The 13,947-nt window shown below is 35.5% G+C and overlaps 1 protein-coding gene across 3 annotated transcripts in view; it reads right to left on the bottom strand.

Annotated features, from left to right (window-relative positions):
• LOC114324206 (ankyrin repeat and SAM domain-containing protein 1A-like) overlaps nt 1–13,947 on the bottom strand; it is a 351,154-nt gene that overhangs the window by 33,957 nt on the left and 303,250 nt on the right. For all 3 annotated transcript variants that reach the window (XM_028271967.2, XM_028271968.2, XM_028271969.2), the window contains 2 exons: nt 11,734–12,111; nt 1,534–1,773 (listed from right to left, as the gene is read on the bottom strand). In XM_028271967.2, the coding sequence (XP_028127768.2) occupies nt 1,534–1,773; nt 11,734–12,111 (618 nt within the window). The remainder of the gene's footprint in view (nt 1–1,533; nt 1,774–11,733; nt 12,112–13,947) is intronic.

The raw sequence follows: 13,947 nt of genomic DNA, 5'->3' as shown, positions 1-13,947 counted from the left end.
AGAATATGTCAAATGACAGAAATTATGACAGGTGATAAATAGCAGTCTGATTTTTGCATGAGAGTTTAATCTCTGTTCGGAGAGTTTAGGTCTGTTCTGTCGGACAAAATAAATGTGCCGTTTTCGTTGTCTAACCGTTCACAATTTTTAATCTGTTCCACAATTAAAACTGCCCCTGTTCCAGTGTTCCCATATATCAAAGTTTATCCGACTAGACACCCTTAAGCTATTAACTTTTCAGCTTGCTATTAATCAACTTTTTTTTTTCATACGCGGGATCCAGACCTATAAGTCCATATAATAATAGTCTAAGATATCAATAACCATTAATAATAAACAAAAAAAATTTCCTTACGTGGGAATTGAACCAAGTACTAACGGGTCCGTAGCTAAATACACATACCGCTAATCTACGAAGACACTTGCTAGACAACGGCGATATTAGGTATAAACAAAACAAACTGGTAAGTAAAAATTGTAAAGAAAATTCATACATACTTAAATGTATTATAAAATTAATATATTCCTAAATTTTAGAAGAAACATTTATTAAATAGGTATTATTAATATCTACTAATATTACTAAATGAAATATAAATATTTTGACGTTTCACAATTTGACAATTCACTTTTAACTGCAGTGCCTTAAAATTTTTAAAGCAGCGGTGCTTTAAAGTAGCATTTTTAACGCTCCTATGGAGTGCTATAAATTGCATTTTTAACACGTTTGTAGAAAAATATATTTAAAAACACTAATATATTATTTCCACACCTTTTCCGGACTGATAAATACATAAATTAAAACATTTAGTAACGAACTCCATACTGCCTGTGTGCGCAGATTACTAAAATTTCACCCTCAATGAAATCGCGCCTAAAGAAGTGTAACTTCAAAAAGACAGTATAACTATTAACTAACCTTTGTTGTTTCTCTTCCCACAAATTTTAACACGCAACAACCATACATTACATAACCAAACCGTCAACCGTCCACACCACAGCTGTGCTACAGCTGCCATATTGGATAATTTTTGACATGTCATTTGAACATCCAATCAGAACAAAGTTATAATGCGCATGCGCCGGGATCATAGGTTTTAACATATAAAAATTCACCCTCATATCGCCCGTAAAGAAGTATAACTTCAAAAAAAATATAACTTTGATACGCCGCCATTTATTGGGACACCCTGTTTATTTTAAAATCATTTTAAAATGTAGATTTTATCAACTTACAAACTATTAATTTAAAAATTTTTTCAAATCTTTACCATTTCGCTGTAATCTTCCGTCCCGTTAGTGGTGACTCACCCTGTATATAGTCTAACAACAGATCTAAGAGACTCATTAATATTCAGCTGTGCGGGGTGCTATTGTTCAAGATGCAAAATTCCATAAACAAGGGATCTACCTTTTGTATGAAATGATCCCTTGTGTATATAATTTCACACCTCGAACAATAACATCCCGCTGAACTGAATGTTAATGATTTTCTTAGTTCTCTTGTTAGACTTTAATGTCCTAAACACTTACATTGGCAGTATACTTAACAAAACTCGTTATCAGAAGTATTGGCTGATGTCTCCATTGCGACTTTATGGAATTGCTGCCACCGACATAGATTTCAGTTGGCAATTTCTTCTCTGGTTCCTTTTTGACCGGAGGAGGTGGTGCTGGTCTGGATTTCTTGTGCCTATGCCTAATTGTTCCTGTGTTGCTGTTCACCGAATATGTTGATGGTGAAGGTAGCTCTGGGACTGGCTGAGTATTTTTCTGATAAAAGGACAAAAACATAAACATAATGTTAACGGAAAGAATAAGATATTCTTGAAAGAAAGACAAAGAAAGGGTATGAAGGTAAACTGCTCAGCTTTCGTTGATGGCCTGACTCTTTTAGCTAATAATGTCAATGAAGCTAGCTGACTAACAACCTGGCCTGAAAATAGCATTCAATAAAACTTAGTTTATTACAAACATCAAGAATACCCCTTCTCATATGAAAATAGAACAAGAATAAGTAAAAGAATCAAAAAAGTTTAAATACCTTGGAGAGTTTATTACAGCTAATGGTTCAGATAATACTACCATAGAAAGTAGATGTTCAAACTTATCTCTGGATACATATATCTTTATATATGTGTCCGAATATTTAAATAGTGTAAAGAAAGGACCATTACGAAACTTACCCATCGCATTCACTTTTCAATTTCAATCTTATCCCTCTCACTATCCCAGTTCCTCGCCCCTTCTTCTAGTAAGTGGTCCCAAGAAAGGAAAGAAGAACATTCTATTAAAATAAAAACTGGAAGAGGAGAAAAACTTAGTCATGAGAAAGATGAAAAAATCTTCGTAGTCCTTAGTGGCCGAAACGTGGCCCAAAAGATTGTTTCAAAAAATAATAACGGTGCGGTATTTTTGAAGCGCACTGTGTGTATTTTTATCTGTGAGCTGTTAAGCAAAATGGTAAACATTTATCGGAGTATTTATTATGTTATAGAAAACAACAAATTAAATCACCAAACCAAAAAGATCGAATTTTTCGATATACTAACCAATTAGTTCTCAAAATCAATAAATCGTCAATAACGACTCTAACTTTGTTAGTTAGGAACACTTGTTTATGCTATACCTTTGGTCTAATTTTCTCGAATAAGGTCTCAGTGAGACGATTGCACATTAAGCTCTGAAAGTGGGAACACGGATGATACTCCCCTTGTTGTTTCAGCGTTTACTGCTTACATATACAGTGCGTATCAGTCAACTGGAATAAATTCAAATACAAATAAATGGGGAGTGATAAAAAAACGCTCTAACGTATAACATGTAACAGTAGTCGATAACAACTTTCTTAGTTTGAATGCAATATCCTGTATGTTATCCAATTTTTAGGTTCTTTAGAAAATTTAAGGGTACAAAAGTACAAACACTAAACTGCTTACTCCTAAAATTAGTTTTCAAACCAAAATGGCAATCTACAAGTCGGTTGTAGAACCAATATGACGATTAAAGAGAAGAAAAAAAAGTAATAGAAATGAACTATAGACGGGTCTACTCAAAAATAGGAGTGAGGTTACAATACTTACCATCAAGCTGAAAATTGGCATGATTGTTCAAAATACTATCATAAATGAAATCTAAAAAGTCCTCATAAATCCGACCCGAGCTAAAAAATTTACGCGGAGTCAAAGGTCACCAAATATGGTTTTTAGCGATTTTCAGCGAAACGGTTAATTTTTGTCATAAAATTAGTTCTAACAAAAAATGTAGATTAGATAATTATCTATAAAAAATATCTTAATACTTTTTTTCGTAAGAGCCACCGTTTTTGAGATACAACGATTCAAAGAGTTGAAAAGGTCTAATCGTCATAATATGTATTAGTACACCACGTATATACATCACTGAAGCTGTAATACAAGTAAACATAATATTCTATCGGTCAACTTACCTAACTTATATTACACATAATAATATAGGATATAAATATGATAATATTTTTAACTATACAGCTTGCGATTTACCGAGGGATGCAATGTACAAGCTGTATATTACATTGCCAACAAAAAAATCTTTACAAAGTGAATGTAACGCGAAAATATCAAGAATTATTATTTCAATGTTACGGCTTACTCCCAACAAAAATAGTAAATTGATATGACGAAGTATTAACTTATAATAATTCTTCTTACTTATGCGTCCTATTCAATTTGTAAAGATGGATTTTGTCGGAATAAACACGTTCTATCGGTACGTCGGCTAATCTAACACCCTACCTATTCTTTTCTCAGAAGGGTTTGAACATCATAATGAAAGCCAACTTTCTAGGAAAAATGTTTATTGCTAAGTACTAATAAACATTTCAATATACAATAAACTGTATGCAAATTTAGTTTGTTTACTATTATGAAAATTACACCGTTATCTTCCTGGGTGGCGAAATCCTTCAGGTAGATGACACTCTCGAGGTATTAATTAGTCTTGAGTAGGTACTACTCCGGAGTGAAAATACGTGTTAAACCTATTACTTGAATGTGCTGAAGTTTTAAAAAAAAAAAAAATTCAACTCCACAAGAAGTTATTTCCAACGGAATTAGCTTTCTTCTCTCGATGTATGGAGCACCTAAAGAAACTACGTGCTTAGATAAGTTTCGATATGCATGTTTTTTTAAAAATACTCGAAATAAAAGACAAGTGCAATTATCTTGTCTTCCTCCAACCTCAGCGGCTGCTCATCAACAACTTTTTCGGGTATATTACCAAGTTCAAGTGTGGCTTGGTTATCAGCTAGATCCAAAAGACTGGGGATGGAAATTATTCGACAATTCATTAGAACCAATTCAAATTTTACTCCCACCTGCGCTGGAAAAACTCCTGAACACAATTTTTTGCAACTGTAAAAAGGGATGTAGCGCTAAATGTGGTTGCAAAAAAGTTGGACTGTTTTGTTCGGTAGCATGCACTTATTATCAAAACCGGTCGTGCTCCAATGTTGAATAAGCAACAATTGGGGATTCATTTGATTCTATCGAGGAGCCATGCGATGTGTCATTATTGGAGCAATTTACTTGCACCCAGGATGAACAAGAAGAAAAAGAACAAGAAGAAGAACAAGGAAAAGAGGAAGCAGAAGTATTAGAAACTTATGAACCAGCTGGATAGATTTCCCTTTTTTTAATTTATACCGCTTTTTATAACTTTTATCATTTTTAACCCTTGCCAATATCAATTATTCAATAGTTTCAAATTAAACAGAATCATAACAGATCCGTGGAATGGGCCTACTGGAGAAACCACGTTAAAAAACGCGCTAAGTACACTACCTCAAAGGTGGTGTGTAAACGTGTGCGCATATTATCACGATTACAACTTTTTGAATCGTTGTATCTCAAAAACGGTGGCTCTTAGGAAAAAAAGTAATAAGATATTTTTTATAGATAATTATCTAGTCTACATTTTTTGATAGAACTAATTTTATGATAAAACTTACCGTTTCGCTGAAAATCGCTAAAAACTGTATTTGGTGACCTTTGGCCCCGCGTAAATTTTTTAGCTCGGGTCGGATTGTCGGATTATGAGGACTTTTGAGATTTCATTTATGATGGTATTTTGAACAATGCTGCCAATTTTCAGCTTGATGGTAATTTTTGTAACCTCGGATGTGTAAGTTGACCGGAGTAAGAATCCAAACAGCTTTTATGGTACGAGCATGTAATGCGAATGAATGATGAACGATGGCCAAAAGAGGCCTTAAACTATGTTCCATGGAATAGAAGAAGGAGAGGAAGACCAGCACTGAAATGGTGAGAAGTAATCGGACGAATAATGAGAGATAGAGCCATAAATGAGGAGGAATGGATCGACCGAAAAAGGTGGAGATCGAAATGCGGGAAGCGGCGGAGGTTGTAGGGCTGCCGTAAATATATGTACATAGAAAATTTAAGACATTTCATGTACAATGGCAAATATATCTTCAATTGTTTCCGAAACATTAAATATTTTTAAATTCAAAAATTAACAATAAAAATGTATACCATTTTTATTCATTCAGTTGCGGTGCGAAACCAAAACTGTCTTAATTTTTACTCAGATCAGAGAGTGCAGCCAGCACTCTTATCGACGATTTCACCTCTTGTTAGAGGTTCATCAGAAACTGCATAGGCTGCTTTTCTCTGGCCCAGGTAAAAATCTTCGACATATCCATCTCCCACCGCAACTGACGAGATGGTAGTAGGTGCCTAGCGGCATCTGCTAAATAAAAGACTAAGTTTTTCAACCTAATAAAAATATTTGTAAATTAAATATTTTTAAAAGATTTTTAATTGAAAAACTGTATTGGCCCATTTCCTGGTGACAACCTCCAAGGCTTCTACAATATGCAAGCACATGGATGCTGCAGTGAAGACTACGTTTCGCACCGCAACTGAATGAATAAAAATGGTATACATTTTTATTTTTATATTAGTATTACTCCTATAGAGTAACTAGGTCCATTTTCCGTTGGAACTTTACCATGCTGCAGACGGGGGTTGTGAATTGCATAGTGTAGAATTCCTTCCCTTTAGTCTTCACTGCAGCATCCATGTGCTTGCATATTGTAGAAGCCTTGGAGGTTGTCACCAGGAAATGGGCCAATAAAGTTTTTCAATTAAAAATCTTTTAAAAATATTTAATTTACAAATATTTTTATTAGGTTGAAAAACTTAGTCTTTCAAAAATTAACGTTAGAAAAAAGAAAATTCTTAATTTGAGCGCTATAAGTCGCAGTCGCAGTTCGCAACAAAATAATTATTATTTGGAATACCGATCCATTAGTTAATCAATGCCTGGCAGTACAACCGTATATTTCCGAATCGGTGCGGTGGATAGGGAGGTGAGGATCAATGGAATAGCCACCACGATCACCTTTACTTACTTTTTCATGTCTGGATCTGACTATAGTTTTTCTGCCCACTATCGGGCTACGTCTACACCCTTTGTATTTGCGAGCCATAAATCATCGAGGGTGAACTGTGATGGGCAAAGTCTGCATACTCTCAGGTGATCCACGTTCTATATTTCCTCACATTCGCAAAGTGCGTCTTGATGCCCCATTTAATAAGGTTCTGTTTTACAGGGGCAACACCTGTAAGTATGCGGTTGAGTGTCCGCCAGGTTCTCCAGTCCAGGTTCATTCCATTAGATCGTTATGGATGAAGGGAGAACAGTTCGGGTGGTTCGACGCTGACATTTCTCATAAACCTTTTCCTTGATTTAAGTCGGCTGGTTCCTGGCGGTTCGTCAAACCCGTATAATTGGTGCCTTTCATCGAAAGTTTGCCTGAACTTCTCCACATATTGTGAGGCGCATCTACGGTCTTCTGGTGATGCGAATCCAGCTGCTTGGTACAGTAGGGGCAGAGGAGTAGGCTTCATACAACCGGTAGTTATTCTACATGTTTCATTTACCGCCGTGGTGACTTGTTGGGCGTGTCTAGATCTACCCCAGACGGGACAAGCATATTCCCCTGTTGAGAAACATAAGGCCTCAGCTGTTGACTTTAAGACCTGGGGATTTGCACCCCACTTGCTCCCTACAAGTTTCAGGAGAAGGTTGTTTCTCGTAGAAACCTTTTGTCTTGTGCTCCGATAGTGGAATTTATACGTTAGTGAGCGGTTTAGTCTCACTCCAAGATACTTGGGCCTATCAGTATGTTCCAAGCGTTGTCCCTCCCAAGAAACATTCAGTTTTACATGCGCCAGATGGTTGTTGAGATGAAATGCACATACTTGGGTTTTAGTAGAGTTTGGCTTTAACGAGTTGTGTTTGTAGTAAGTGGACATCATATTTAAAGCCTCTTCCATTGTCGACTCTACTTGTGTGAGGGTAGATGTTAAATAGGGACGGCGCTAGAAGGCTTCCTTGAGGTAGGCCATTTTTTGGGTTCTCCATATCTCCATCTGCTCTTCTTTCCATTTAACACAACGTAGAAACGCCTATTACATAACAGTTATCTAATGATATTTACCAGGTCATAGTCAAGCACAGTGTTATAGATCTTAGTTAGCAAGGTTCTGTGGTTTATCGTATCATAGGCCGCTGTGAGGTCTATCAAGGCCACTCCCACTATCTCTTTCTGCTCAAATCACTCCTCTATGTACTCTGTTAGGTTCAGAGATCACCTAATCTGACGTTATTCGATTTCTTCTTATGAGTTATGTTAAAAGTATTGCACATAAAACTAAATTCTCGGACTTAGCTGACTTAAGTATCGTAAGCAGAAACTTCTATTTAAGATTTATTTAAGATTTATTATTAATAATTTGGATATTACCAAGACGTTTAGTGTTACCTAATATACCCTACATTAAAAGTTTTTATTGAAAACATGCGTAACACAAAATACGAATCGATATGTCTAAGTGTATTTTATTTTTGTAAGTGAATTTCTTCCATTTGGCTGATACACACTGTATAATACACTATAACTAATTCTAACATTAACGCAGTGAATACAAAATATAAATACTAAAGAATAATGAATAAAATATTGAAGTACAGTAGAGAATATGAGCGCCCCAACAAAAAAAAAACAAGTTTATGAAAATTAGTAGGAACAACAATGGCGACAAAACCCTAATGGTACAGGACAAAGCAGTAAATTAGCGAAATTTGCTCTAACAATACGATTGGCTAAATGTTGAGGAGATCTACCGATCATATAGGTCTGAATCCCGCGTATGAAAAAAAAGTTGATTAATAGCAAGCTGAAAATTTGTTAATAGCTTAGCGGTGTCTAGTCGGGTAAACTTTGATATATGGGAACACTGGAACAGGGGCAGTTTTAATTGTTGAACAGGTTAAAAATTTGGAACGGTCACACCACGAAAACGGCACATTTATTTTGTCCGACAGAACAGACTTAAACTCTCCGAACAGAGATTAAACTCTCATGCAAAAATCAGACTGCTATTTATCACCTGTCATCATTCCTGGCATTTGACATATTCTACATGTTCCACTCATTAAAACGCCCATTTGGTGATAAATAGCAGTCTGAGTTTTGCATGACAGTTTAATCTCTGTTCGAAGAGTTTAAGTCTGTTCTGTCGGACAAAATACATGTGCCGTTTTCGTGGTCTGAACGTTCGAAATTTTTAACCTGTTCCACCATTAAAACTTCCCCTGTTCCAGTGTTCCCATATATCAAAGTTTCTCAGACTAGACACCCTTAAGCTATTAACAAATTTTCAGCTTGCTATTAATCAACTTTTTTTTTCATACGCGGGATCCAGACCTAATACAGCTTCAATTATTGCCTAAAAACGCAACAATGTGCCCAATACTCCATTTAGAAATGTACGATACCAGAGAAAGGTAGACAGAAAGAGACAGAGAGACGTGTGACTTATACAGTGTCCTACGCTATTGAGATTTATCGTGGACACACAATCTACATACATAATATAGTAAGCTAGAAAAAGAGTTAATTTTCAGGAGATGTAGACGTATAGAAGAACTCTAAAGATGGGCGGACATATTACAAAAGTTGAAGTGACAAGATGAATGAAGAAAGAGAATGAAGTTAAAAAGACAATCAAACAAAGAATAAAATGATATCTCGGACGTAGGTGTGAGGTAAAAGAAGAACATTTTGACTGAAAACCCTAATGGACTGATTTTTCTAATTCAAAACAACTACTTAGAATAGATTCTTAGAAATTTACAATGTCCGTTGGCAAATTCCGTAACAGAGAAGGCACTTAAGAAGAAGATAGAAAATTTAATGATTATCTGTTATAAAAGAAAATTAAATTGGTTATATTTTCAGACGAAAGAAAAGATAAATAAATATATGTATATCATAGTCCTATTATAATCACTTACTCAATAATTTTTTAACATATTTAAAAATAGGAAATCTACGGTTTCGTTTTCATTTAAATTTGTCTCCTGCCATCCCCCGATAGTACTATTTCTAGGTCTACCCGTTGTCAAGGAGGCTCTGCAGAAGACAAATTTACAATAACACGTCCGTAGTTTCTCGGTATAAAATAAAACTATTTATACCGCAGTATGGTTAGAACCTCTAACGGGGAATAAGTGAAATGAATGTCGACTCGATTCAAGTTCTCTGTTTAATTCTGGTATGACAATACCAAAAGGCACCGCTAGGAAAATATTCCAATTTGCGGTTCAGAGAACTTGTATGAATCGAGACTTTGTACTTTAATACAGAGTATGGCATTATTAAAAAAAGAAAATATACGATTTCGTTTTGATTTAAATTTGTCTCCTGCCATCCCCCGATAGTACTATTTCTAGATCTACGCGTTGTCAAGGAGGCTCTGCAAATTTACACCAACACGTCCGTAGTTTCTCGGTATAAAATAAAACTATTTATACCGCAGTAGGGTTAGAACGGTACGAGAAAGGTACTTTGTGCAAGAGAACTGAAATTAGACTTGAGAGTTAGGTTGGCAAGGTGTTATATTTTGTCGACCATGCTTTACGGGATAGAAAAATGGACACTTAACGCGTCGACTACTAAAAAGTTGGAAGCATTTGAACTGTGTATAGAAGAATCCTGGATATATCATGGACCGAGCATATAACAAACAACGAAGTCATGAGAAGAGTCAACAAAAGACTGGAAATATTGGAAACCATCAAGACACGAAAGCTGCAATACCTGGGGCATGTTATGCGTAATGAGAGATACAACATACTTCAATTGATTATACAGGGGAAAATCCAGGGCAAGAGAAGTGTAGGAAGGAGAAGAATCTCATGGTTGCGTAACTTGAGGGAATGGTACGGATGCACATCAACCGAACTATTCAGAGCAGCAGCATTTAAGATTATAATAGCCATGATGATTGCCAACCTCCGTCGCGAAAATGGCACGTGAAGAAGAAAAAGATGGTTAGAACGCCCTCTAACGGGGAATAAGTGAAATGAATGTAGACTCGATTCAAGTTCTCTGTTTAACCCAGGTGTGACAATACCAAAAGGCACCGCTAGGAAAATATTCCAATTTGCGGTTCAGAGAACCTGTATGAATCAAGTCTTTGTACTCTAATACAGAGTATGGCATTATTAAAAAAAGAAAAAGAAGACAAATTTACACCAACACGTCCGTAGCTTCTGCAGAGCCTCCTTGACAACGGGTAGACCTAGAAATAGTACTATCGGTGGATGGCAGGAGACAAATTTAAATCAAAACGAAACCGTAGATTTTCTATTTTTAATAATGCCATACTCTCTATTAGAGTACAAAGACTCAATTCATATAGGTTCTCTGAACCGCAAATTGGAATATTTTCCTAGCGGTGCCTTTTGGTATTGTCGTACCTGGGTTAAACAGAGAACTTGAATCGAGCCGACATTCATTTCACTTATTTCCCGTTAGAGGGCGTTCTAACCATACTGCGGTATAAATAGTTTTATTTTATACCGAGAAACTACGGACGTGTTGGTGTAAATTTGTCTTCTGCAGAGTTTTGTTGACAACGGGTAGACCTAGAAATAGTACTATCGGGGATTGGCAGGAGACAAATTTAAATCAAAACGAAACCGTAGATTTTCTATTTTTAATAATACCATACTCTGTACTAGAGTACAAAGACTCGATTCATACAGGTTCCCTGAACCGCAAATTGAAATATTTTCCTAGCGACGCCTTTTGGTATTGTCATATTCTTTTTCTCATGATCATCTTTCAGTGCGTCACAGTTTTTCGATTTCTTTCTAACGCCTTAAATTGTATGTGACAGAAAAAAGGCACGTCGGTGATTACATTTCGTCGGTGACATTTATAACATTTATTCTAGTTATTCTAGTTGTCGATAGATGGCGCCATAATAAAAAAATATTTTTTTTTAATTAGATAATAATATTACAAATATAATCTGTATAATTTATAAGACTATACAAATCAAAGAAAATACCATTTTATAAATGCAAGAAACACATTTGATTTGTTTTTATTCCAAATTGAAAATAAAAATTGACAACTGTCAGATTTAACTAAAATGTCATGTTAGAATAAATGTCATAAATGTGTATTATCACGGACTTGCCCTTTTTCCTATCATTTGTTACGCACTGAAAAATGTTCATGAAAAGGACAATACCTGGGTTAAACAGATAACTTGAATCGCGTCGACATTAATTTCATTGAACATATTTAAAAAAGATACAAGCATGATACTAAATATTACCTAAATTAAAATGTTAAGTGTATTTAGGACTTACCAGTGAACCAAACTCGGTGATCGCTTCAAGTTTTGGTCCAGCTACAATATGTTCTCCACTACTAACGCTGACTAATATCCTCTTCCTATGGCCTACTTTTTCAATATCCAAAACGGCTGACAATTCGACGTCCCATATCCTTTTCACTCTCTCCATATCATGGTAAAGGTGTTTGACAAAAGTTTCGTAATATTGCTCCAGACTAATCCTTACTAGCCAGGAGCGGACAGTGTTTTGTTCGTTATTATTGTTGCAGACATTTAAAGAACTGTCGGAAACTTTAGATGGCAGGCTTTTTATGGAGTCTAAGATGATCTGGCGCTCGAGCTCACTTGTGATTCCCATATCCTTGAGGTCCGATTCTTCCATAATGCCGTTCTGCAAAAGAAGTACACATGCAACGTAATTTATTTAAAAGAATCCCTTTATATTTGACTAATATAAACAAAGCTAGAAAAAGAAATATAAAAATGCTGATATTCGATGGGTACAAAACGTTTCCAACGATGAGGTACTTCGGCGCATGAGTAAATAAAAAGTTTTTTTTTATTTTTTTATTTAATAAAACTCCAACAGGAATCTTATGATTATTGCTATGTGATCATTATTATGATCAATAAGCAAGTTAGTTCTATATACAAAATATTATAAAAAGCTTATCTAAGGTCATATTCAACAATATTCCTTAGGCTCTAATACATTACAGTACTACTAGCTAACGTGTACACTTTAGCCGCACTTTGCTCTGCTTTTTCACTTTCACGCATTTGAACTTATTGCACTAACTCTAACGGCTTCGTTCTCTTAAGTCTTCTTATCTGGTTGGCGTTGTCTAGGAGATTGATGGCCTCGACATTCACATGGTTTGAGAGCCTTTGTTCATGACTCTCGGCAAACTTACTTATTGTCTGGATAACCGTATCCATCTGGAGGTCTCGATGAAGATCACAGTTTCTGAAGTACCATGGAGCTTTGACGATGTTCCTTAATACTTTATTCTGATATCGTTGTATAATTTGGATGTTACTTTCTTTTGTACAGCCCCATAGCTGTATCCCATATGTCCATATCGGTTTAAGGACTTGCTTATACAATAACAATTTGTTATAAGTAGACAGAGTGGATTTTTTCCCATCAACCAGTACATCTTTCTGAACTTAATTTCTAATTCTTCCGTTTTTTTTCTTAATATGCGCTTTCCAACGTAGCTTGTAATCTAATGTCATACCCAAATATTTTGCCGTATTTGAATAAGGTATTTGGTTTTTAAATAAAATAAAAATGTATACCATTTTTATTCAGTTGCAATGCGAAGGCAAAACAATCTTACTTTTCAATTAGAATACGGAGTGCAGTCCAGTCCCTTTAATCGCGATTTTCGGCTCTTATTGGAGCCTTCATCGGAAGGAACGTAGGCACTGTTCTCCATATTTTAACTGATTCGTATCGAGAGGTTTTCCCACCCATTGCAACTGAAGTGATGATAGTAGGTGGCTAGCGCCATCTGGCATTGAAAGACGAAGTAGTTTTCAATCCTAATAGTAAATTATTAATATTGTAAATATTAAAAATATTACTAAAAGATTTTTAAATTGAAAACTTATATGAAAACTACTTCGTCGTTCGTATTTGGTTTTTATTTATACTAACTGAGATATGTTGTTCTCTTTTGTTAGTAAAATTGACATGAACAGATTTTGTTTCATTTAATTTGATACGTCATCGCCTGGTCCAGATGTTAATTTGTTTAACAGAATTCTGTAGCATGGTTGCTGCTTCCTCGTGGTTTTGTCCGACTGCTAGAATGCATGTGTCGTCTACAAATGTCGCAATTGTGTTAGGTTCTAATGATGGAATATCACTGGTATAGAGCAGGTATAGCACTGGCCCCAGGACACTTCCTTGTGGAACTCCAGCTTTAATTTCTATTAATTCTGAATATGCTTCCTCAGTTTTAACTCGAAGGTATCTGTCGGATATATATGATTCTAGTAGTTCAGAATATTGTTTTGGTAAGTAGCATCTCATTTTATGATATAATCCGTCATGCCACACTTTGCCAAAAGCCTGCGCTACATCGAGGAAAATTGCAGAACAGACTTTTCCTTCTTCTAAAGCTTTTTCTACTATATCTTTTATTCTATGCATCTGATCTATCGTTGAGTGGTTTTCTCTAAACCCAAACTGATGATTAGGAATTAGATTTTTTTCCTC

This window comes from Diabrotica virgifera, chromosome 5 (genome assembly GCF_917563875.1).
Source record: "Diabrotica virgifera virgifera chromosome 5, PGI_DIABVI_V3a".
Lineage (NCBI taxonomy): Eukaryota > Metazoa > Arthropoda > Insecta > Coleoptera > Chrysomelidae > Diabrotica > Diabrotica virgifera.
This window is presented reverse-complemented; position numbering and strand designations above follow the sequence as displayed.